The sequence below is a fragment of the Lonchura striata genome, chromosome 9 (genome assembly GCF_050655825.1).
Source record: "Lonchura striata isolate lonStrDom1 chromosome 9, ASM5065582v1, whole genome shotgun sequence".
NCBI lineage: Eukaryota > Metazoa > Chordata > Aves > Passeriformes > Estrildidae > Lonchura > Lonchura striata.
Window position 1 is genome coordinate 28,799,809 of NC_140711.1, and position 26,873 is coordinate 28,826,681.

At 42.1% G+C, this 26,873-nt stretch overlaps 1 protein-coding gene across 4 annotated transcripts in view; it reads left to right on the forward strand.

Moving 5' to 3' along the window:
* The first annotated feature begins 2,502 nt into the window (after positions 1-2,502).
* The window catches only part of BCHE (butyrylcholinesterase), a 47,463-nt gene continuing 23,092 nt past the window's right edge, over positions 2,503-26,873 (forward strand). The window contains exons 1-3 of one of the 4 annotated variants that reach the window (XM_021548206.3): positions 2,503-2,668; positions 10,087-10,149; positions 25,323-26,844. In XM_021548206.3, the coding sequence (XP_021403881.1) occupies positions 25,328-26,844 (1,517 nt within the window). In that variant the 5' untranslated portion in view covers positions 2,503-2,668; positions 10,087-10,149; positions 25,323-25,327. Of the gene's footprint in view, positions 2,669-10,086; positions 10,150-22,177; positions 22,560-25,322; positions 26,845-26,873 lie in introns of those variants that run through there. The other 3 variants (XM_085588058.1, XM_021548207.3, XM_085588057.1) reach the window with 3 other exon arrangements.

Sequence of the window (26,873 nt, forward strand, 5' to 3'; positions counted from 1 at the left end):
AATGTTAGAGAAGGCTTTCCATGTCTTAGTGTAAATCAATAGATTTTATTACAGCAAAACGTGTTTTGTACATCTGCAACACCATAAATTTATGCCTGGGAAAAAAGAAATCAACATGTCCTGCAGTGCAGAAATCAGAGATGAGGAGCTGATATTCAGTGTCAGGAGAATGCTGCAGGAAAGGCAAGGACACAACACCTGAAGGAAAAGCAGGACAGGAAGGGGCAAAAGCAGGGAAGAGGTGGCAGCTGCCCACAGGGCATTGCTGAGCCCTTGATTGGAATAATCTGTTTAATTCTGCAGCCTAGCTTTCAGGCTGATCCTGAAAATAGGAAATATTCTGGAGAAGAAAGGTGGGATGCCTGGGAAAGATATTTTATAGAGAGAAAGTGGTGAAGCTGAGTGTATTTGGGTTATGTGGTGTGGTTTAGGGGATGACTTCCTTGAAGTCGAGGAAGCACTGATGTAAAAAATCTTGTAATAAGTTATTAAAAGCAGTAACTCTTCTGATCCTTGCACAAACTCTGAGAGCAGCACTGGCATCAATGGAGCCCCACAATTCTGGGAGTCAAAGCTCCTTGGGGTGTTTCTGTGCTGGGTTCTGCTCAATAAATTCAGTCACTGCTCTGATTTGCACTTGTCTGAAAAGTCATTCAGGATCAGTCCCAATTCAGACTCAAATTAAATTCAGTCTTGGATATGCGCACAAATTATAAATATCTGGAAAGAAACAGATTAAAGATTAAGGCTGACTAAGTAAAGAATTAGCTCAAAATTAAAGGGGAAACAATATATAAACCATGGACTGTAAAATGCCCTGACATTCCTGAAAACCAAGATTCTGTATTTCTACACACTTGTATTGTGAACCTTAAAAGCATGAATGTGTTTCATTCCTTGCCAGGTTTGCTCCTCTACTTGGAAAACATTTATTCTGCTTCTTGTTTACACTGAATTTAGAATTAATGTGGCTGTTCTGGTTGAGCAAAAACAACCTTGACTTGCATGAGGCATCATTTTATCATGCCAAGATATCTTGTGTAAAAACATAACACGAGCAGAGTTCTCAGAATTAAGCTGGTTAATAATTACTATATAAACAGGTCAAGGATCAAGAGAGACAGTAAATTCTTGTGAAGTGTGTGTAGATTATATTTCCAAATCACAATACTGAAAGGCAGAGCTGTCTTAATGTGCACAGAAAAAGTCGGATATCCAGAGATGAAATATTATGGTCTCAGGGAACATTTTTCACACGCTAATAATCAAAATAAAAATGCCACTAGTTACTCATATGAAATAATGCACTGTTGGCATTAGTGAAGTATTTCTTAGGTGCAATAATATTTACTGAAAAACTACATAATCCAAGTCACATTTTCTGATATGCTGTAGAAACAGAAATCACAACTGAGAGACTCCTGTCAGGTTTCCTGATGGGTTTTTCATGTTCAAACCCATTTCCCTGCCCAGCTTTCCTCCCAGAGCCTGCTCAGACACTGGATTTCCACAGGGGAGACTCCTCTGGGGTCCCTTTAGCTCTTTTATCTCCTCCAGCCTGGCTTTGAACATTTCCTGAGGGTCACCCTCCTCTTCAGCTTTGGTCACGGTCACCTTTTAAGACATTTAATGTTCCATTTCATGGGATCAAGAGCATGATAATAACAAGATCCTTGGGTGGGAGCAGCTGGAGCCAGCCAAGGGTTCTGTCCTGCTGAACTTCCTTGGGTTGATCTGGGTGCCCAAAATTCAGGACTAAATAAATGGTTCAGACTCAAGGTTTTGAAATTCAGATGGTAAATACACACAGGACTGGCAATACAACCAGGTGGCAACATAAGAGTGACAACACTGCAGATCTGATGAGATCTGAACAGCGGAGTTTCTTCAACTGGAATTATTTTCCAGACATTTTCTTTCCAGAGGTTTTATATTCAATTAATTTGCTCGCAGAAAATAGTATTTAAAAAAAAACAAACAAAAAACCAAACAAAAAAACCAAAGCCAAAACTGTTTTGTTTTTTGTCAGAAAATAAGAAGTGGAAAAGGAAGCAGTTCAATGGTCCAGCATCTCCCTGTGCAGAACCAGCCCTTTCTCCCTGAGGTGATGTCCCACACTGGAGCAGCCAAGCAACACCAGACATGACAACTGAATAACTGAGTTATTCTAGATGTTAATGCTCTTTATTTCTCATAAAAGCAATGTGGAATGTAAATTCCACTCAAATGACAAGCTGACCCCATGAATTAAAACTCCAAATGGTTTTATAATCAACATCATGTACTTTTTTAGGACCTTGGAAAGGATTTCAAAGTACATACAAAACCCTGGTCCTATCAGTAACTATAAAAAATATGCAACAACAGGGAAAGGTCTCAGCAAAGTGGGAAAAGCACAGATGTGCAAACACAGGAAGCAGAAATGTGTGTGTGGCTCATTCACTTGTTTGCCAAAGTGTCATTACTGCAGAGCATTATTTACAGATAAAAAAGAGCATATCCTTGCAGTCATGTGGTCCTGCTGGCTCCTGAACTTCCCACTTATCTGACAGGCTAACCAGCAAATTTGGGCAGAAATAATGTGGCTACTTTGGTAGTCAGCTCTTGGCCCAGGAAAACTGGTTTATTCAAAGAAAGAAGCAGCCAGACAGGAAAACCAGCTCTCAAGGTTGGTGCTTTTCTGCTTCATTTTCAGATCCAAGAGAACTGAAAGTGGGAGAGGCGGAAGTGCTGATGTGATCAGACAGGCAGGTTATGGTGAATAAACAAACCCTGCTGTCCCCCCTCCATTTCTGGGTTAATTTGGTGCCACCTCCACAGCTCAGCTCTGACTTTTCAGTGGGTGCAGGATGAGAGCAGCACAGCTGGAGGGGGTCCTTGGTGTCCTTTAGTCCTGAGCTCTGTCCTGTCCCCTCCCTGGTGCCACGGGAAGCAGAGCAGAGCAGCTGGAGGATGTTCAGAGCTGCAGCCAGCCCCAGGAACCTGGAAAAACGTGGAATTGTACCCAGAACCTGCAGCAGCTGCTGCACAGGACTGGCCCTGGGTTTGGGATTAAAGCAGGAAAATTTCTGGGGGGGTTCCTCCACTGTGGGAACCCCAAAAAGGATATGCTGATGGGGGAAAATGTTGTGGTGTTGGTCATTTCTAAAAGCAAAATAAATAATCCTAGAAATCTTTGTGACCTTAAGGATCACCTCTGCCATGGGGAGGGGTGACACTCGCTGGAGTAGTTTGTAAAGGAAATGAAGAATGGATAAACATTTAAATAGATTGCAATACCTCACAGCCATGTTTAAATACTGAGAAATTTCACCTTAGACAAGCACAGAAAGGATATGCAAACTCCTCTGTGTAACACTGGGGCATGCTGAGAGGTACAAAATGAACAGGTACAGGGAAATGCCAGGGGATGCTTTGCACCCAGCTCATGTAGAGTCACACCTGTGCAAAGGGGAACAGTGTAGGAACAAGCAGAGCTGCAGGGGAGGAAGAGACATCACCTAAATCTAGTGTGGTAAAAAAAAAAAAAAAAAAAAAAAATCAATGTCAACCTTAAAACTGCACAGGAATATTGGAGGGACAATTAGCATTGGGTGGTGCAAAGCAAGAAAATAATGAAACTGCATATATTCTTTTCTCTTTAAAGTGTTAGCAGGACATCGAGGTGAAACTGAAATATTTTTATAATTTATTATTATAGATATTTATTATTATTATTATATTAATTTATTAATAAATTTGGGGAAGATTAACCCCCAATATGCAAATGGACCAACTTTATAAAAGTGTGAAACCCATGGTCCATTTTGGGTGTACCCCCTGGGGGCTTGGTCTGCCCTGAATGTGTCTGAAGGCCCTTCAATAAATAAAACTGCTTTTTATTCCCTTCACTCTGTCTGGCCTCTGTTTTTAGTAGTAGTCCCGATAAAAGGCATCAACACCCCAGAGCTTTTGCAGTTAAAAATTCCAATTATTAATGTAACCTCCTGATAGCCCTGAGGAGTGGCTCTTTCTTCTTCTCCACCTTCCTCAGGACACACAAACTGCTCAGCTTTCCCCTTCTCCCTTCTCTTTTCTCCCCACCCTGACCCCAAGGGCACCTGCAGAAGCCAGAGCTGCACAATTAATTAAATTAATCATTCCCTGCTGCAGCTGAAACACCTGTGATCCTGCAGTGCTGCTTGGTTAAATCTTTGCATTCTTCCTCCTGGGATTAATCCCATGTTATAGATTTGTGCTCAGGTTTTTGGATGCTGGAGAAGCCAGGCTGCCCCAGAGCTCCTCATCCTCCCAATCTCTGCATAAACGCTTTTCCATAAGCAGCACTCTTGTTTCACTGAGCAATAGCAGCAAATCATTGCATTGCTAAGAATTCTGAAAAATAAAGTTCCCAGGCTTTCCCAGCTGTAAAACCCTCAGAAAGGCTTCTCTTCCCTTTCCTGCACTCGGGTTTCTCTGGCTGTTACACAGCAATTTTCTTTCCATGTTTTTAAAGTGGCTGATTTTAATTTGGATGTATTTTACCCTGCAAATCCTCTCAGTCAATATGGAATTACATAAAGCAGCTTTTTGAAGAGAATTTGTATCTGGAGAAGTTTCCACTGTGTGTGTGTGTATTTTACACAAACTATTTACTTTTTTATGTCTTGGTGGCACTATCATTTCTGATGACCTGTGCTCTACCAGACTGACTTCAAAGACATAAAATGAAAAAAAAAAGTAATAGTTTTGCTCCTTCCACATCAAGGGTGATGCTTTCAAATAAGGACAGGGTGGATAAAGTTTACCTGGATGATGGGGGAAAGTAATCTTTTTTCTTACCTCCAAAAAGCTGAAAATAGGTTGAAAGTGGCTTAGGAATGTGTTCCCTTCATAAAAATGTAACATCAAGAAAGGGAAGATATTGTAAAATTTATAATCAAAAGAGATTTGTGTAGGTTTATCTAGAAAGGGCAGTAAAGTTTCCAATCATGAGTGACTGCTAAATGCTCTTCCAGAAGGGATCATCAAAACTTCCCAACTGCTAATCTTGATTAAAAGGTGAATTCTTTGCATGTGCAACACAAAATCTGAAATAAAATACAATTATTGACTTCAGCTCTCCATTATTCTCAAAAGGGTAAAAGTACTGTGGAAGCTGGAAAGCTCCCAAACATGTTTTTAGAAAAATGAGGTGGTTTAGGTGTCCTCCACCAGGCAGCATTATTTCTAATGCAAATAAAAATATTCCAGAGTTCCGCATATCAATTTTGATTTTCTGAGATCATGGCTGCATCACCTGACAGTGGAAATAAAATATTCAGGTTTTTTTCCTGCCAGTTCCTGCTGCCGTGGTGCCTATGAAATAACACCTCCAAGATAACTTTTTGGCTGGATTGACCATTAATGAATTTATGTTCTGAATAGTGAGCATTCATCATATTCAAGATTTTTATCTGATTTTTTGCCTGGGATGTTTGAGTCAGGTTTCTCTGACCACGGTGCCCATGGCTGCCATCACCTTCTGGGACATGGCACAGCCGAAATGGCCAAAAAGGAGCAGAACCTTGTGTAAAACTGCTTTTATGCTTTTCAGACTCTTGCTGCCCTGAAGACATTCCTGTCCGCTCCTTCAGAACGCGTTCCATATTTTCTGTCTCAGGACTGAAACAATTCAAAATAAAGAGGATGTGCAATAACACCAAACATTTATTTGGGCTTCGTCTTTTTTGCCATGAAACATTGGGGTGATTTTGAAGAATAAGCAGACACTTTTAGTGAGTAGTTTATTTTTTTGTTTTTAACAGCTAAACACCCACCTCTGAATCCATTAGTATCTCTATTGGTAGGCTCATAAATCTTTATCTGAATGAAAGCTCCTCCACTGTTTTTTCCAGTTGGCTCCATTTGCTGGCTTATTTTCATGCTGAACATCTGCACACATTCGTGGTATCACTTAAACCTTCAAGACAAAGTTTACTTTGGATTTAAAGAATATTTTCAATTCCATTCATTCACCCATAACAGCAACATTTCCCATAGCACCAGCATGGCTCCTAGGTTTTTTAAAAATATATATACAGGGGAAAAATATGTTTTATCTACCTTGCAGAGCTTCAGACTGGCAGGATGCTTGAAAGAAAAAATGTCTTTGTTCTTATTTATGATAAATCACAAGTAATACAGATTCCCCCCTAGGGATATTTCTGGTGAAGTGGAAGCACGTGGAGATTGAGCTCCCTCCTGGTGTGCCCTCTCTTGTGGGTGCTGCTACAGTTTGGGGCACAGCAGCTCAGGAGCCTGAGCTAAAGCAAGCACAAGGATTTATTGCAGAAGAGAAGTGCAGAATATTTGCTGAGTAAACCAGGAATTCTTGCATTATGCCAGGGATTTAAAGGGACAAAAAAATCCATCCCAGCAGCAAATCTTGGGGCACTCCACATTAACCTCTCTGTATGTCAAGAATTAGATTTTTCTTCTTCTCCTTTGTTTTCCCTATCTCACCAATGCATTTTAATCCATGGCAGAAAATTACCTTTTACCCTGCAGTTTTCAAATTTCCCTAATAGGTTTTGGGGATGGATTGGCCTTCTGAAACCAGCACTAGATTATCTCCTTCAGATTACTTTTATTCTGTGGACCTTCCTGATGGCACTCAACAGATCTGTGGGGCAAGATTTTGAACGGGTCCAAAGGGAGGGTGAGGATTTGCCCCTCTTACCTCACTTTGTAGATATTATGGAGTTAAATATTCACATTTATCTGCCCATCTGAGACTCTGAACTCAACATAGCAGCAGCTGCTTGTCGATAATTTAGACAGGAGGAAATCTGAGATCACCCAACGTGTAATTACCCTTTTTGTGGAAGGACAGATTGGTGAAATAGATGGACAGGAGCAGGCTCTGAAGGGCTGCTGTGATTTTCAGTAGCTAAAAAATCTGGTTGTATCCTTTGGGAGACTATTTTAGGAGAGAAAACCACTGTGCAGCACTTAATCTGCTACTGAAGTTGTGCTCTACAACAGGACAGCCCCGGCTCCCACCTGGGAGCTGAATAACCTGAATTGTGTTCCTTGTGTTCTAACAACTCCTGATCTGCTGTACTCCCACCGAGGTGCATGAAAGAAAAGGATTCTTCCTCCTTCTTCTTTTCCAGCTGAGCTGAAAGCTTTTTGCCTTGGAGTGCTTTGAGGGAAAGTAGGAGATGGTGGGTGTTGCATTGGCTGAGGAGGAAAGCACACAACGTGGAAAAACTCCTCAGCGCCGGGGAAAAGTTCAAGGGTAGCTGGGGAAGGCTCCTAAAAATCTTTGGGAATGTTAAGAGGAGAATAAGCAATCAGTTTCTTAGAGATGTAAATTCAACCAAATCATCTCTAAATGTGACTGTCAGTTATTTGCTCTAAATCTAAAGATTTGGGGTCCTGGTTTGTGTTGTGTGGTGGAATGGTCTCAACAAACCCCTAAAACTGCTTTTATCCAATTACCTGCATTTCTGAGGGAAAGAATCAGGATTCAGCCCTGAAACTTTGCCAGGTTTGCTTTTTCTTTTATCACATGTGAGGCTGGCTGGTGGTGGGTTGGAAAGCAAACCACAAGGAAGTTTTCCACAGCTCATGGCATTTTCAACATGGATCTGGCACCAGGTGTTCTGGACTCCGAATGTTTGCAAAAAGTGCTCAGATCAACTCAAGGAAGGAAAACCTCTGGGTGGAAATAGGAGACAAAAACATCACCTCTTACTGAGATGCAGGTTTTTGTTGGCTAGAAAGTTTTACTTGTGTAATCCTGTGCTTGGCCTGCTCTTCTATTTCTGCAAACTTCCCCAACATTTGGAGAGAGCCCAAAGGAGGCACTAGGATGATCAGAGGGATGAAGGAAAGGCTGGAAGAGTTGGGATTTTTCAGCCTGGAAAAGAGAAGGCTTTGGGGAGAATTTATTTGGCCCTTTCTGAAGGAGGGACTAAAATAAGGGTGGGGAGGCAATTTTTGTAAGGACATGGAGTGACAGGAAAAGGGGGAATGATTTTAAAGCAAGAGAAGGGAAGTTTAGATGGAATATTGGGAAGTAATTCCTCCCTGGAAGGGTGGGGATTTTGGGATGGAATTCCCAGAGCAGCTGTGGCTGTCCCTGGATCCCTGGCAGTGCCCAAGGCCAGGCTGGACACTGGGGCTGGGAGCACCTGGGACAGTGGGAGGTGTCCCTGCCATGGCAGGGGTGGCACTGGGTGATTTTTAAGGTCCCTTCCAACACAAACCATCCTGGGATTTAATGATTTGTTGATTTACCTTTGTTTAGATTGTGCGTGGCCGTTCTTGAATATTCTTTATATAATGAAAACTGTAACAACTCCTGTGCAATTAACACATCTCTTTAATCAGACAGAGTGGGAAAGTAACTCTGGGTCACTCCACTGCCTGAGGTGCTCAGTCCTGTGGGAACAAATCTGCTCAGTTTTGCTGTGGTGTACTTAGAAAACATGCAAAGGGAAACCTGAAAAATTTCTTTTGTTTAGAAGTTTGCAAGAAAAATAAATAGGTTGGGTATAAACTATAAAAACATGTTAGCTTTTGGGTGAGATGTGCAGTGTTATGCTGATGGCTGATTTATTTTTAATTATTTTGTTTTTATTGTTTTATTCTGACTATTTTAATACTTTTTATTTTACTGTTTATTTTTATTCTTTTTCCTACCCGAATTTCAAGGCCAGCAAGCACTGCTGGTGGCTTTCAAAGTGAGCCAAAATCTGGGGAAAAATACAGAGCTGTATAATCACAAGTGAAAATGAGTCTGAGGGAAGTGGTTTTCCAGGATTTCAGGGTCTTCCCAGAAAAACTGCAGCCAGGAGCTGAGCAGAGCTCTGTGGTGATGTGCATTGCTTAAGGGCAACAGCACAACCTGGTGGTTTCTGCTTATTCCAATGCATCAGGATCTGCACAGGAATTTCCCTTCCCCAGAACCCAGCTCGTTGCCTGCACAGAACTGAAGCCTGATTTCATTAATTCCTTTGTAAGGTTCCCTTTTACCCGAGGTTTTCAGAGTAAATAGAAAGCAGCAGACTGCAAGGGCATATGCACAAAACGATGAAGTAACAGGTCCTTCCCAACATCCCTGATTCTGGAGGCACTGGATATGTCTGAATTTTGCTTTCAAGATAATAACTAGAGGGGTATAACTGAGAAAAAAAATCTTTCAATATGTACTATGCAAAATCGGGGGGAAAAAAGGACAAAAGGAAAGTGTGAGCAGAAAAAATTGGAAGTTTGTCTTGCTTTTTCTATTATGACAAAACCAAGCAAGGTATATAATGCATTTACATAGATTGAATATTCAGACACCAATAATAATATTTATTCTCTTTCTTGTGTGGCTTCAGGGTAAGTGGCGTTGGTCAGAGTGTAACTTCTGAGGTGACAGTGAAATGAAACGGGTGGCAAATTGCTCAGAAAGAATTTTCAAATAAAATTAATTACATTTTCTGTTTTGCTTGGATGTGAAGCTCAGCTGTGTGATTGCCAGCAATGCAGATGTGGGTGCTGAACAAATTATCTTGCAAACTGCATGTTCAGTTCATTTTCTGATCATGTGGGATGGGACAAAAGCCACTGAATGTGACTAGAGTGGGGTTTCCAGTCCAGTGCTGGAGCTGCTCCTGACACTGGGCAAGGCTTTTTCATGGAATAATAGAGTTACAGAATGGTTTGGGTTTGAAGGCACCTTTAATTTCATCCAATTCCACTCTTACCATGGGCAGGGACACCTTTCACCACCCTGGGTTGCTCCAAACCTCATCCAGACTGGCCTTGAACACTTCCAGTCACTGGGAGTCCCTGAGTTAAGCTCAGTCCTACTTAACTTGATATAAAGAACCTTTAATTTCACCTATGTGGCTTTGGAGCTGAGAGCAAAGGGATTTTCAAAGCCACTGGAGGACTGAAGTGCTTTGGGGCAAAAGGTTCATTGTTTTTATGCAGAGAATATTCCTACAGGATTGTCTCCACATGGGACTTGATGGTTGGACTTGATGATCTTTGAGGTCTCTTCCAACCTCACTATTCTGTGATTCTGTGAATGCTGAGGTGTCTCATTGCTTCCTCTTTGTCCTTTAGCCCAGTCCATGGCTGAGGAATGACTCACAATCACTCTCAAGGAAGCACTGGAGTCCACTGGAGGTGTGTGTGATTCATGCATTTAAACCGCTATTAAGCTTTCTCTTAAGCTCTCTCTTTTATCTTACATTATTGTGAACCAATGTATATGAATTCTGCTGAAATTTGTGAAAATATTATTCTGCTTTGGTTTATTATAGAAGAAACACATTGTTACATGAATAGCACAAAATACTCAACAGCAGTGAGGATATTTCTGAAAAATTGTACAAAGAGCTTTGGAAAAGTGTAGAATAAGGGGGGGAAGGAAGGAAGGAAGGAAGGAAGGAAGGAAGGAAGGAAGGAAGGAAGGAAGGAAGGAAGGAAGGAAGGAAGGAAGGAAGGAAGGAAGGAAGGAAGGAAGGAAGGAAGGAAGGAAGGAAGGAAGGAAGGAAGGAAGGAAGGAAGAAATTTTTTTTCTTCTTTTCCTTGAGTTCCTACTACTGTTCCCATGTTCACAACCTTTCCCTGTATCCCACTGAGGCCCAGGGAGATAATGCAGTTCCTGAATCCCTCTGGAGCAGCCATGGGAAGGATGCTGAGCTGTGCCTCAGCTAACCATAACCATGGACAGAAACCAAACCCCTGAGATGGAAGCCATGCCCCAAACCAACCTCTGAGAACACAGCCATGACTCCAGTGAGCGTGGCCTTGTCCCAAGCCAACCTTTGAGCACACAGCCATGACTTCAATGGGCATGGCTGTGCCCCAAACCAACCTCTGAGAACACAGCCACGCCTCCAGTGGGCATGGACCCATGCCAAGGCAACCTCTGAGAACACAGCCATGACTCCAGTGGGCATGGCCATGTCCAAAACCAACCTCTGAGAACACAGCCATGACTGCAGTGGGCATGGACCCACCCCAAGGCAACCTCTGAGAACACAGCCATGACTGCAGTGGGCATGACCATGCCTCAAACCAATATCTGAGAACACAGCCACGCCTGCAGTGGGTGTGGCCCCACCCCAAGCCAACCAACCTCCACTGGTGGGTCTCGGAGTGTCATCACCAAGAGCTGCAGATGTTGAGCCCGGAAGCAGAACCACTCCAACCTCCATGGCCCATCCTGGCACCGCCACAGTCCCCCAGGGCCTTGCAGCATCTCCAGACACCAAGGGTAAGTTTGCCAGAGCGTGGCGAAAGCTCCGCAGGTGGTAAAGAGCAAACAGGAGTGTTATAGGAACATTAATAAACACTCCTGCCCAAAAAAATGGTATTGGCCACGTGGCACAGCTGCCTCTCAGAGCAGGAGCAGGCCACCCTCTCAACAAGCCCTGAGGGAAGCCAGCAACTCCCTGAGTATGGGCAGTGAAGAGGCAAGCAAAAAAAATCTAACAGCTCCAGCCAAAGCAGTGCCAACCAAAGCAACGCCAAGTTCTGACCCCTGAAACCTCAACAAAGCTTCACAGCCACCCTGCCCTCTGCTGCTTCAGCTATTCAAAGGTTCTCATGGTCCACAGACTAATAAACTAATAACGTGCTAAGGGTAAAGCTATAGAAAGGGTGTCACACAAGGGTTACAAATATACACAGCTGTTTCTTAAATATGCCCTGGAATTCATAATACAATATTCATTATTGCTGTTTATGTTTGCTAAAATCAAAATGAACAAGTCTCTGATAGCTGATTCTATTACACTTACTAATAAAGTATTACATTTCTGCCTCAAGTATGGGCTACTGTGTATTAAAAATATCCTAGAATGTATGTTACTAAGTTTATTCATGATACTGCTATCATTACTCCTTGCAATGCTACTAGATCAACCTAGAAAACTCAAATAATTTACTTGATCTAACATTCTACATCTATTAAGGTGTACAAATGCACATTAATTTGGTAATGTTATAAGCAAATTGCAGTTGCAAAGTTTTTCAACTGAGAATCTGCCAGCTGTCATCACTTTAAAAACTAAAGTAATCTATTCCAGTCAATGAAAAATTTCTAACTAATAACAAGAAAAAAGTATATTATTTGCACTGTTACCACACTAACTGAAAAATTAAGAGGCCTATATTTCTTTAATTATTCATAAGTTGTTCACGTTAATATTTTTGCTCCCAAATGCCACACCCACCCAGTGTTTGAACATTTTCAGGGATGGTTCCATTGCCTTTCACCCTTTCAGTGAGGAAATCTTTCCTGTTATCCAGTCAAACCTCCCCTGGGCCACTGCAGGCTGTTCCCTCTGATCCTGTCACTTGTCACCTGAAAAACAAAACCCAACTGTGTGTGATCCCCTTTCAGGTACCTGTAGAGAGCAAAATGTTGACAAATGAGTGTCAAACACCCACTTGGAAAACAATCCCAGTTTTCCTGCTGGGATGAAGGAAAATTCTCCTTTTTCCAGGCTAAATTGAAGGATAATAGAGAGGGTCTGCACTATGTGTGCCCCCAAAGTGAAAGCTGCTTTCAGTACACACAGATGGTGAATCATCCCTTTACCCAGAGGAGTACAAATTCTGTCGTACAAATTCACTGTGTTCCCAAATTTGTCCACCAAATTGTGTTCTCACTGCTGTAAATTTTGTATTAAATTATTTAGGTCAGCTTAAATTTGGAAAGCAACAAAACAAGCACCATTTTTTGCCTCATTTACATGTCTGTGGTTGCTGTAACACAGTTTGCTTCCTAAATTAAAGTGATGCAAGCAGTCTGCCAAGGAATTGAATGGCAATATTTTTTGGTTATATTTTTGAAAAGCTGGTTGTAACTCTCAGACATGAACCCAAAAATAGGTGGACACGTGGAGAATAAAAATTCGGATTTCTTCCAGCGTGCACTGGATCTGTGGATGCTCTAATTAGAAGTTTCATCATTTTTCTTTGAACGAAGAGCATTTTGAGTCTTTGCTTAATGATTTAAGCATATCAATATGTGTGATGCTGTGATTAAGGCCTGCCTAATGGCAGGTATTGTCAGGATCAAGCGGATCACATTAAAAGCCATTAATAGCTCCATGCTGTGCAATCCAGCAGCTGCCCCGTGGAGAAACACTCCAGGCATCGTGTCAAAGGGACACAATGCTAATAACTGGGTTAGGATGGGTTTATTTCATCCTGGTGGTGCCAGAGCCCTTCCTGCGCCTTTGGACTCAATGCCTGCCCTCATCCCACCTCTTGTTTACACACTGACATTCCAGCTCCTGCCAAAAACTCCAGACCCCATTTCTGGCTGGCTCTGTCCCAGGCAAGCACCTCTCAGTTCCTCAGTGCTTCCCATAAACATTTCCACACAGCTCTGTCAGCTCCTACTGCCTGACATTCCTGTGGGCATGCCCTGTGTGGGCTGACAAAAGTTGCTTTGTGGTTTTCCCTGGGTGGGTCCCACCTTTCTGCTCCCACCAGATTCCCCTTGTCATAGTTGGAAAGGTTTTTTCCACTGAGGCTGCTCGTAGCTGATCATCCTAGCATGAATCCAGCCATGGAGTGACCCAGCACAGCTTTTCAAGCAAAATGTTCTGGTGGTGTTAGCGCTGCAGGCCTCCTGCTTTCTTTCATTTATTTATTTATATATTTTTAACTTTTTTTTTTTTTTCTCCCACTTTGGAGAATCTCTGTGCTGATCCCAAAGACTGAATCCCCATTTCTCGTGCACCAGATGTCAGCAAAAACTAAATCCCCTATGCCCAGGCACCCATCATGGTGATGCCTGTCTCAGCATCAGCTGAAATAATTTGCATGGTGACAGTCTGGGATCACCTAAGCCTAGAGGGACAATGATTTGGGAAGCATGGAAAGAGCTGGATCCATTCACTTACATTCCCTTTGGTCAGACACCTTGTTTCCTCTCTGTTCTGATTTAATTATCCCAGCAACATTTGATAAATTTTACTCCTTGCTCATCTTCTCTGGAATAGCTTCCAGATTTCTCTATAGAACACTCAGATTCAGGCCCTTTCCTATCTCATGCACCAATACTTAATTTTTGTACAGATTTTTATTGATTGCTTTTCTTGGTGTTATTTTATTTTGCTGTTTTATAGCTGCTGTTAACATTTACTAGAGGAATTAATTTATACTCTGCATGAAAGGACATCACTGCAGATATTTTGGCAACATTAATTGTGACTAAAATTTGGGGAGGGGGGTGTGGAATAAAAGGAGGAGGAGGAGAGGAAAGGCAGCATAGGAAGGTGAATAAATTGCTCTTCCCTTTTCAATGGTTAAATCCTAACCACTGGTAAATGGCCTTTCAGTGGGGAGGGCAGCTCATTTGTGATACAGGTACAAATGGGCTCAATCAGAGAAACAACCCCACAGGCACTTCCAATTCTTTGTGTGACATTCAAAACCTCCAATGTTTTCTGCAGCTGATGATGGTATTTGCCCTTTTTTTTTATTATTTTCTTTTGTGTGAACATGAAAATTAAAATCACTTGAACGCTTTCACTGAGCGAGTCCTCGCCATCGTGCTTTATTCCTCCAGGGAAATAGACTGAGAGTCTTTGCCAGCTTTAATGATGCTGTGATTTTGTTTTATGGAAGCTGAGGGAAAGCAATCCATGTGAAACTCAGCAGCACCCACCCGCCCACCTGTGGGCTTCCTCCAGCGTGAGCAAGTTGTTGCTTTGGCAAAAATGAAGGCACAGGGGTTTGTGCCATGAGGTTCCATCTGTGCTTTCCAAATCCATTTCCAGACAGAGCCCTCACTGCATCTCTCATTGGGGGTGATTATTGGGCACACAGGGTTCACAGCTGTGCTGGTGGCTCCAACAAGAAGCACTGTCAGCTCCTGGGTTGACTGATTCCAAGTGGTTTTCCTTCCCCAGGGGTGGCTGCCAGCTAGGGAGCCCAGGAATATTCCAAATAACATCTTTTGGTTATTGCCTGTAGTGACTTCTAGAAAATGCAGCCTCTGAATCCCAAGGGCCGACTTCTGTTTACTGTGGGGAATGGATGGAAATGATGCTTTTAGTCAAGATTACCATCAAAAGCTCTTTATTTTTGGTGATATATTGAGACAAAATTATAAAACTGCAGCTATAACAGTGGGGTATTTAAAACAAACCAAAAAGGATGGCCATGTCTCCAATTTCTGGGTGTCTGAATGCAATCCAGTCTTTTCTTATGATCTTAGGCACATATTTCAATTTCCCAGGCTCCTTGGTCTGACAACTTAAACAGAAAATCTTTCAGACCCTGGACTCTCTTCATGCATTTTGTACTGAACCTGCCTCCAGGCAAAAGGAAGAGAAAGAGCAGAGAATCAGAACATTCCTGCAGCCACTAAAACTCCTCTCCCCAGCCAAGATCCATGAACTCTGCCAGGTTCTCCAGCACTGCACTAAAGTTTTCCTTTCCTGTTTCGACCTCTTGCAACTCCTGCTAAGGGAAAGTACGCTGCAGAATCATTTTGGAGCTGAAATGCTCTGACATGATAGAGGGAGAGAGATTGGAAAAGTTGGTGAGTTAGGCTAGTACGGTTCCCATTGTGCAAACAAAAGTGGGAGGAAGGAAAGAGAAGTTTATGGGGTGCATGAACCATCAGGGACCTGCATAGGGCAGGATGACCATGAGCAGAATGTACTGTTATTAAAGGTAATTCTAACTCCTCTATAATAAAATATTTCCTAATAGTTCTACATGGACAAGCTTTGGAATCAACGTGGCCTCACAATTTTTGATCTGTGTCCTCAAAATCCATACTGAGCATCGTATTTTGCACATCATCTTACCTTTCACTTAGTGTTATGTACTTAATGTATAAACATACAGCAACACCTGAGGGAGTCTCCTGTCTTTTAGCAGGAAGCCACCTGTTCTGCCAGGGCTGTTTTTTCAAGCAGATGGTCCTGTGATGGATTATCCGCTCCTCGCCCATCGCGGCGTCTTCCCGAGCAATTTGCACAGATGTTTATAATGAGGTTTTCCTGCTTGCACAACATTTGCACATCCACAGGACAAAGTGGCCTTCTGCTGAAAAGCCACCCAGCCTGAGGAGTTTGTTTCTGTGCCGGGGAAAAGCTTTCCCAGGCCTGTTTCCCAATGGAATCTGGGCATGACCCTTTGGAAGAGGTCAGCATGTGGAGCCACAGTGGTAACAAAATAATCACAGCCTCTTCCAGGCTCATCTGTTACAGCCAAAGTGATATTTCTTTCATGAAACAAAAAAGCCAAAAATATCAAATCTGCTAGGAAATTATAGAAAACAAAGGGAAGATGGCTCTGGAATATTTTTTTTGTAATTATGAGGAAAAATAAAGTGTGTGCTGATGTTGACCAACACATCACAGAATCATTTAGGTTGGAAAAGCCCTGGAAAATCAAGTCCAACCACAAACCCAGAATTGCCAAGCCCACCACTAAACCATCTCCAAGTGCCACATCCATGCATCTTTAAATCCTTCCATCCCTGCTGTTTTCCTCCTGCTGGAGAAGTTTTGGGAAGGTGCAGCCTGGCTGTATGGGAGCTGCAGTGACCTCTCAAACGTCCTCTCCACAAACTTCAGACCTACAGCGGGTCACCAGTGGACCTGAGGCTTTATCTCATGACAAACACCCAATTATTCCCACTAAAATCCATGGCTGTGACATATTCAGGAGCCATGACCCTTTTATGGGATTGCAGACTGGGACACGCTGGATTTGTTCCCTCTGTAACTTCCCACCCACAGGTCCCAGCAGGTCCTGGTGTCAGGATCAATTTTTTCATTCCTATTTTCACCGTGCTGGATGAAATTGGAATCTGAAAACTGCAGTGGCTTAGGCTGAACCTTTGAACATCCTTATGGCATTTCCATCAGAGATGTCATCTCTCTTGTGGGTGCAGAAACTCAAAGGCAGAGGATCATGTTAGACAAAGCCTAAAATAGTGAGAATTGGGAGGACTGGGAAGAATTCCCACTTGTCAGATACAAATTCTATTTAAGAGATTCAAATGAGCTCATTGATCCCCCAAACCTCTTAGTTATTTGCAGAATTTTGGTATGGGAGGGCATAATATGGTGAATTTCAAGCTGCTGTTGTTAGGTGACTATGGGAATTCAAATATTATTATTTTAAACAATTAGAGCTTTACTATCTATAGAAAAGAAACAGGAAACAGAAAAGGAAAAAAGTCATGCAGAAAAAACCTAACTTAAAATTTAACTTGTTTTTTTCTTACAAGCTAAACACCAGGCTGCAATAATGGCATGCAAGTCATGTTGAGCACACATTAATATTTTTTTTATTTTCTTCATTGAACCTGATCACTAAAAAGGCAAAATATGGAATTATGTAATTCCACAAGGAAATAAGAATATGCTAACACTCAAAACAACAACAACAACAATAATAATAATAATAATAATGTTCACTGCCTGTATTTTCTCAATGGCTCTGATTTCTCCAAGATATTTATACAAGTACAGACCATAATTGTGCTAATAAAGAGGAAATTATACTGATCTATAATTAGAGTAATAAGGAGAAAGGTACAGCAGATCATAATTGAATCAATAAGGGGAAAATATAATCATGTTTAATGGCTTACATGAGTGTTAGTGTCTTCTGTATACTTAATAAATTGGTACCCATTTTCATGGTGTGTATCTGAAACACCTTTCCTGATATTATCAAATTACCCTTCAGTTGTATTGTTGGGCACTTCTGCTGGCCCTGGAACCCCTCGGGGGTGAGGATTTTTGGAATAAGCAGAATAATACTAGAATTACAGATGGGTTTGACCATCAGCTACAATTATCTGTATCAACACCTCATCAACACTGGCTTGAATCCATGGATATACATGTGGGCATGGTTACACGAGGTGAGATTTAGAAAAAAGAAACACAGAAATGGTTGAGAGGTGTAACCCTTCAGGGTCACTGTGGACATGAAAAGATGCTCTGCAAGCAGGATGAGCTCAAAGGACAAGGCAATGATTTATTTCCTGATATTCACAGTAGAATAACGTCTCTGCCTGCCCCAGAGCTGAGCATCAGTAATTCCTCACTGCTGCTGCTGAGCTCCCACCTTCTGTGGGCTTTTATTTAACCTGAAAATTTCACAGCTCGCAGCTTTGATGTGTTTCCCTGCGAGTCCTTGAGCTGCTAACTGTCCCCTTCTCAGCAATCTTCCCCGTGTCTGCAGTGTGACCTTTTGGAGCCTCTAGAGCTGAGTTTACTTGTTTCCCTCACCGCTTTCCCTCACCACGGGGTGGTTTGCTCAGAGGTTCGAGCCAAGGTCACGCAGATGCTCGGTGTGGAAATCCAGCCAGGGATCAGAGAGAGAGCTGAGCCCTCCCAGGGGAGTTTACCAAGGCCGGGGTTTAAAGCAGCATCCCCACGTCTTCACAGAAATGACATCAAATATCGTTTGGATATAATTGTCTTATTGATTTCCCTCTCAGACATTAAAAAAAAAAAATCAGGATGTTTCTTACTTTTACATACCACGAACATGTAAATATTTCCTCAGACATGCCCACTCTTGGTGTGTGACATCCTTTACTTTGAGGTGAAACCTGGAAAGATTTTCAGCCCAGTTATCCTGGTGCTGTTTTCGAGCTGTGGATGCCTTGGAAGGGCAGGACCAAAACTGGTGGAAGGGATCTTCGTGTGCAAGGTCAGAGAACACCTTGGGAGAGAGGCTCATGTTTTCCACCAGAAACGCCTGAGATATGTCTTTCTCCAAATATTTTTCTCTCTCAAAGATTTCTCAGCTCTGCTAAGTCCTGCAGATCGATGGAAAGAGAGAATTTACAAGAGTGATAGGACAAGAGGGGATGGCTTCACAGTGAGAGAGAGGAGGTTTGGGTGGGATATTGGGGAGGAATTGTTCCAGGTGAGGGTTCTGAGCCCTGGCACAGGGAAGCTCTGGCTGTCCCTGGATCCCTGGCAGTGCCCAAGGCCAGGTTGGACACTGGGGCTGGAGCACTGGGACAGTGGGAGGTGTCTCTGCCGTGGCAGAGTGACACTGGGTGGGCTTTAGTCCCTTTTTTGGTCCCTTTGTTTTTTAGTCCCTTCCAACCCAACCCATTCTGTGATTCTGTGATTCTGTGCTAATATGGAATGTGTGTGACTTAGAATACTAATAATACTTAGGTAGCATCCTGAGGGGCAGTTAATTGTGAACTAAATAATAAAAAATACTATATTTTTACAGTAAATATTTTTATGTATTTCCATATATATTTATATATTATACCTATTCTCTAAGCTTCTTAGACTAACAAATATCAATTTTCCTCAGAGCTGAACTTTGCTTTAATTTCTTCAGACACTTGGACATTTCTTTGATCAAAGTCCCCGTGTCAATGTGACAATAATTTCACATGTACACGTGAGATAACAAAAAGAAACTTTCATATTTTGTGGTGATTTTTAAGAACCTTGCCCTGAATAAAAAAAATTATATTACCTTACTTAACCTCATTAGATTGATGGATATTGGAAAAAAAAAAAAGGCAAAATCCATGAGTATAAACACATATATGTATGTATATGGAATATATGTATTTATACATATATATATAATATTTATATCTTTATAGATATTTATGTATTTGTATAAATTTTATATATTTATGTTTATATATTTAATATATATTTATACATTTATGTATAAATATATATATGTAGGTGGGAGAAATATATCTATTATATCTATTTTAAATATAAATATATAAATATAGACATATAGAAATATAGAAATGTATAAATATATGAATATATATAATATATAAAATACATATAATATATATTATATTATTCCCACTGGTTTGCACCTCCTTTTCTTCCACTCTCCCATAGGATCACTGAGAAAATGATGACTCTCCACACAATTACTGAGGGCAATAAATGTATTTAATCTCTAATTTTAGCCCAGGTATTTTTAGCAAGCTATGTAATAACTAAAAAGAACGGTTTCCTCTCACAGCACACAGTTGTGAAACTTTAATTTATATGTTAATTTTTTTAATTAAAGGGAGAAAAATGTAGAATTTGACTTAGTTTTCTTTAAAAGTACAGCACAATAGCCTAAATTAGGATGAAGGACAATAGTGGAGAGGTCTGACAGTTACCTGAAGACATCCAGGCAACCCCAAGGCTGAACCTGGAGTTTCCTGGTGCCTTGGGAACAGCCTGAGACGGTGGATTCACATATCCCAGGGTCACCTTGTCAGAAAATTCCACATTTTGCATCTGGTAAAGCAGTGCCTGGGAGCAGGAGGCTGCTGCGGGTGCCCTGGGCTCTCCGAAGAGGAGCAGGGAGGGGAAGGCACAGCCCTGACAGCAAATGAAGGAAAAAACAGACAAGGTTTGAAATCAGATGGAGCCTGGAGCAGCTTTTTTAATCTTTGAGTCTCCTGCTGTTCTCTGCTTCTCAAGGCAAAGAGGTTGAGAGCACAAGCATGGTCATAAGCATCTGAAATTTGCTTTAAAGTGGCCTCTGATGAGATTTAGGGTTTATGATTCATCCCTCTGACGTAACAGAAATGAAGGAAGTGTGTGTCACCTGGCCACGTCCCCAAATGGGCTGAGGAGGCAGCAGAGAAAGGCAGAAAATGCTGAAACATTGACAACTCCCTCAGTATGAGTAGCACAATTGAGTGTTTCCTGCACTTGAAAGGTTTTGATCAGCAAGAGGTGTCACCAGAAATAATTCTGAATGAATTTTATTACTTAGAATATTCTGTTGTTAATTTTTTATTATTAAATGTTTACTTATTATTAATATATTTTATTATTAATTTATTATTATTACAATATTATATTACTATTTTATTATTAAATATTTCTATTAAACTGCTGAGTTAATGATCTTGGTTAGGAATTCTGCAATTTCACTGTATTGGACAGTTCTGTGCTGAAATTGTAGGGATTTTTCATAGAATTATGGACTCCTCAAAAAGCTTGGGTTGAAGAGATCCTAAAAATCAGCCAGTTCCAACCCCTGCCATGGTGGTTTAGGTTTAGAGTGGGACATATATTCTCCAGTGAAAATATCAATGCAAAATACCTGTGGAAGTTCCGATTATGAAGGACGTGGTAAAATTACCAGGAGAAGTTAAATAATCCTGCTTTCTTGAACTTTCCTCTGTTAAAACACTAATTCCCAGTCTGGCTTTAAAAACCCCACTTGTAATCTCCATATTAAGGTCTATAAACTTCATCCTTAACTTTTTATTTCTGCTTTATTCCTGTTCTATGCGGTGCCAAATATTGCTTTTGTGTAATTGAAACAGAGCTGTAGTTTGATTATTAAACAGGGAAGGTAATTGGGTTTGGCTCTAAAGAGGGGAAGCAAATGTGGACAGCAGGAAAAAAAGGCTTAAACTGTGGAAAAATTGTGCTTTTTTTTTCTTTTTTTTTTTTTGTTTTTCCAGAGCAAAGCTAGAGAGCAGATGCTGCTGGGGGACAGCAGTCCCAGCTCCGAGGGGTGGATTTCTGGTTCCATGGGGTGGCTCAGGAAAGGGGGTTTGACAAGAAAGTTGGTACGGGTGGCATATGGAATTTTTTCTTTTTTCCACCCTTCTGTTTTCACCTGTACCCTGTAGAATTTTTGCATTTTAATTCTGTGTTGTAGCACACGTCCCCCGGCCGTGTTTCAGCCTGGCTTTGCACCTGCAGCATGGAATTCTGGTGGGAACAATGCTCAGGAAGCTCAGGAAAAAGGAGGGTGTCAGGTGTGCTCAGCACCACGGGTGATTTCCTGTTTGAGGCTTAAGAAAAGAGAGCAAGCAGCATGTGACACCACATGGGTCACATTTTTGACCCTAAAATCAGAAGGGGACGATGCAGATCTGTGCCACAGCCTGGATGGGCAGGAGCCAAGTGATGCAGCTGGTGCTTGACATGTCCAGGCAGGGCACATTCCTGTTTTATCTGCCACAGCTGTTAAAACCTATAATAAATACTTACTTACAATGAAAATCTGAGGTTTGAGTACAGAAAAAAAAAAAAAAATTCAGGTGAGAGAGAATTTACAATTCTATTTATTCTTGTAAAGCAGATGCCCCACGCTCGGAACAAATCCCTGCTGTGTTCCCCCAGCCCTGTGCCTGGTTTTGCCCAGCCTGGGGTTGTCCCTGGAGCATTTCCAGGGCTGCTCTGGGAGCAGATGTGGGATGGGAGGCAGATCAAGTGGCTGCTGCCAACTCTCGCGAGCTCCATGTCAGAAAGAGTTGATTATAATGTCAGCACTGGCCAATTTACGGGCTTAAAGCAGCAGCTGCACCGCTGCATTTCCCCCAGGGATCCCGAGATCCCCACTCTTAAAAACTTTGTAGTTTCTTGTAATAGGAGCAGGGTAAGTGATTCTCTCTTTGCACGTCTCTGCCTGCCAGGATAATTTGCAGTTCAGCTTGATTTGCGCGGGGATTGGGATCTCTGGGAACGCTCTGCTCTGCCCATTTGTTGCTCTCCGGGGGAAGCTGCCTCTGCTCTGCAAATGGAACAGCGTGTGTAGCAGACCTTGGCATTATTCAAGGGATCCTGGGCTAAGTAAATTAAGCTGAGCTAGAAATCACTTATTAATTCAACCATCTTTCCTATTTAAATAGCGATTATGTAGTCCGGTGTATAGATTTTTGGCTGGGTAAAGATTTGCAAGGGAGAGGGAAGAGGCTTTGAAATAAATAGTGTTCCCTCGCTGAATAAGAATGCAAAAGTAGAGTCTGTTTAACTTTTGCTGGGGGAAACTACTACAGCAGAAGGTTTTTAGGATGTGCAAATACACTGCATGATGTAACTCTGCTGGGTTGCTGTGGATGAGCTAAAGCAATCTTCTGACCCTTTTACTCCCGTTGTAATCATCAAGTAATGTTTGTTTTGCTCCGTTTGCTTTACATTGCTGAGTTTGGTTTAAAGAAGTATTAAAATCCTTATGAAATGTAATATTTGCCAGGCATTCAAGGAGTAGTAATAATCCTCTGTCACTTGCTACTTTTGTTAATATTAGCAGAGTGACCTGAGAGTAGATGAGACCTCTCATTCAGTACCACAAAACTTCTGTGTTTTTCAAGCTTGATCCAGCTTGTTCTTTGAAATGACAGAGCTAATTTAAAAGGAACACAACTGAATTTTTTGGTGTTTTTTTTTTTCTCGCTGCTATTATGATCTAAAACTATTGCCTCTATATTTTGCAATGCTACATTGTTTATCCCATCTCTTTTTAATTAATAGGAACGTGCAGGAGGAGAATTAATTTTAATTAGCATTTACGTGGATTAATCTTGAGGAAAAGTCTCTTGCTTTTCTTAGCATCATTTTCTCTTCATAATGACAATATTTTAAATACCTTATTATTTCCAGTTTGTTGTGGTTTGGTCATAATTAAATTCAGTGAAGTAAGAGTGTCACAACAGACTTAAATAACTTCTTACATCTCATACTGTTGCTGGGTGCTCCAAAACCCAACTGGATCCCTCCTCCATCCCTTCTCCATCATTATCCTTCTCCCAGCTCTAGTGGCTTTTCAGGATTTTGGGGTTGGATTTGCAGAGGGGCTGAGAGGAGCCCTGGGATGCTCAGCACTAATGATTTTTTAAGCACAGATTTACAGAGCAAACCAGATCATTCTTCACACCTCTCCTTCCATGGCCTCTCTTAAATCTTCTTGAGAGAGTTTTAAAATGAAATGTGCTGTGTTAAAAAAATAATCCCAAGTCTGTGTTAGTTTAGCAGGCTGGAAACACTCAGCAAACCGGGTAAGATGTGCCCAGTTCTCTCAAAAACAGTGGGATTTAGACTTGAATATTTTAGCAAACTGGGGTGAATACAGGCTCTTGTTTTGGTCTCTGTGGAGGTTTGGGGTGGATATCAGACAAGGTTCTTCCCCCAGAAGGGCTGGGCACTGTCCAGGCTCCCCAGGGAATGGGCACAGCCCCGAGGCTGCCACAGCTCCAGGAGGTTTGGAAAACATTCCCAGGGATGCCCAGCGTGGGATTGCTGGGAGAGGAGCTGCACTGGATGATCCCTGTGTGGCCTTTCAAACTCAGGCTATTCCCTGATTCTACGCCTGGCACAGAGAGAGGGGAGCCAAAAGCCAGAGAATGTGTGACTGAGCCTCCTGCCCATGCCGGGGCGAGTTGTCCTGACCCACACTCCTTGGGACCTGCTGGACCCCGGGAGCTGACAAATCACATCTCTAATATTTAATAAAAAATGTGACAGTTGCAGGTTTCTGTTAGTCAAGCTGAATTCTTGGTGGAGCGTAAGACCAACTCTGACGTCTATCTCCCCCATTTGCCACCCCATCTATTTTATTTTAACAAAACAACTATAAATGTTTTTCTCTTCTCAAATGTATCTATTTTCTGTCTGTTTAGATGAGTGCTAAAAATATTGTCCCTGAAGATTCCTCCCTGCTCCTTTGATGCTGTCTCAAAGTCAGGAACCCCTTTGCACAAAATCTTCCCTTCCTCCCCTCTGCTTCTTTTTCTTTCCAAGAACAGGCAAACAAGCAGGAGGAGCTCAAATTAGGCCACAGCTGTATTTTCCAGAGAAATTATCCTCATTCCTTTTAAGGACACGAGTGCTCCTCATTAACAAAGAATAGCTTGTTTAAAGGGACAGGACAAAGCGTGGGATGTATGACAGGGAAATAGACAAAAAATAAATAGAAAGGAGCTTTGTTGAGCATTTTCAGATATGTAAACCACAGAAAAAGATTTATGCAAAGAGTTTTTTTGTGAATTTTTGTTTCAAGGATGGTGCTGATGTTTTATTTGAAAAGGTTGGGGTAAATAAGATTATTAGGGTGTTTAAATGTGATACATAATCAGCATTTATATACTTAGCTTTAAGGTAATACTGATTATTACCTGGAAAAGTTCTCAGGAGGGAAAGACCAGACCATACCCAAATTATTAGGCACTATCTTCATATATTCAAAAATCCTTGATGTTTTAGCATTTTAATATTAATTTTAAATAGCAGAAGTATGACTGTTTCATATTACTGTGCTGGTTGTAAACTTGGTTAAGATGCTCTAGAAAAACAAGCTCTTAGAAGAAATTAATCATTTAGGTTTTGGTTGGTGGGTAAATCATCTGCAGTGGTCAGAGCCTACTTCATCTCTCCTGGTTTGTCTTCTTCAGTTCTACAGTTTTTAGCAAGAGAATTTTTTTGAAGCACTGACCAAATACTAAGTGCTGAACACCATCTTTGCAACACAAATAACCAACAAGAACTATTTAACAGACTATTTTGGTACTAATATATTGCAGCACTAATTCTGAATTTATTTTTCGTCCTGTGTTCCAGGCATCATGATTTGGACAAATGGTTTAAGTCTCGTCACTGAATTATTGATGGGCTTTCTTCTCCTGTCCGTGTTCACCAGGAAGGTGGTGCCTGAAGAGAACATCATTGCAACCAAGAAGGGCAAACTCAGAGGGACCAGCCTGCAGGTGCTGGGGGGGACAGTCACAGCCTTCCTGGGAATCCCTTATGGGCAGCCCCCCGTCGGGAGGCTGAGATTCCAAAAACCAGAACCTCGGGAGAAATGGGCAGAGGTTTGGGATGCCACCAAACACGCCAACTCCTGTTACCAGCCCATAGACACAACTTACCCAGGTTTTGCTGGCTCAGAGATGTGGAACCCAAAAACCAACCTAAGTGAAGACTGTTTATACCTGAATGTGTGGATTCCTTCTCCCAAGCCCAAGAATGCCACTGTCATGGTGTGGATTTATGGTGGTGGCTTCGAGTCTGGGTCCAGTTCCCTGCCTGTCTATGATGGGAAGTTTCTGGCCAGGGTGGAAAGAGTGGTCGTGGTTTCCATGAACTACAGGACTGGTGCACTGGGGTTCCTGTCCTTGCCAGGAAACCAGAAAGCTCCTGGAAATGCAGGTTTATTTGACCAAAGGTTGGCACTGCAGTGGGTCCAGGAGAACATAGCAGCCTTTGGAGGCAATCCCAAAAGCGTGACTCTGTTTGGAGAGAGCGCTGGCTCGGCCTCTGTCACCTATCACCTCCTTTCTCCTGAAAGCCACCCTTTATTCACCAGGGCCATCCTGCAGAGTGGGTCTGCAAATGCCCCCTGGGCTGCAATTACATCTTCTGAGGCCAGGAACAGAGCAGTGGCTTTGGCCAAACAGCTCCAGTGTCCCACCAGCAACGAGTCAGAGCTCATTTTCTGCCTCCAAAACAAGGACCCGAAGGAAATAGTGGAAAATGAAATTTTTGCCGTTCCATATGGTTCTCTTTTACAAATATATTTTTGTCCGAGCGTGGACGGCGATTTTCTGGTGGACATGCCAGAAGTACTGATGGAGAATGGTCTTTTCAAAGAGACCCAGGTCTTGGTGGGCGTCAATAAAGATGAAGGGTTATCATTTCTGGCATACGGAGTCCCTGGCCTCGACAAGGATAGCGATGGCTTGATCAATAAAACCCAGTTTGAAGCAGCTTTAACTCTGGCCTTCCCAAGAGCGAGCAAACTTGCGATTGAGTCGATCATCTTCCACTACACGGATTGGGAAAACCTGGGAAAGCGGGAGCACTACCGGGATGCCATCGATGACGTTATCGGGGACTACAACATCATCTGTCCCGCCGTGGAGTTTGGCACCAGCTTCGCCCAGCTGGGCCACCACGTGTTCTTTTATTTCTTTGAGCATCGCTCCTCCAAGCTGCCCTGGCCGGAGTGGATGGGGGTCCTGCACGGCTACGAGATCGAGTTTGTGTTCGGGCTGCCCCTGGAGAGGAGAGTGAATTACACCAAAGCTGAGGAGCTCCTGAGCCGCTCTATCATGAGACACTGGGCAACTTTTGCCAAAACTGGGTGAGTTACTCTGGAAGTTTGGTTGGTTG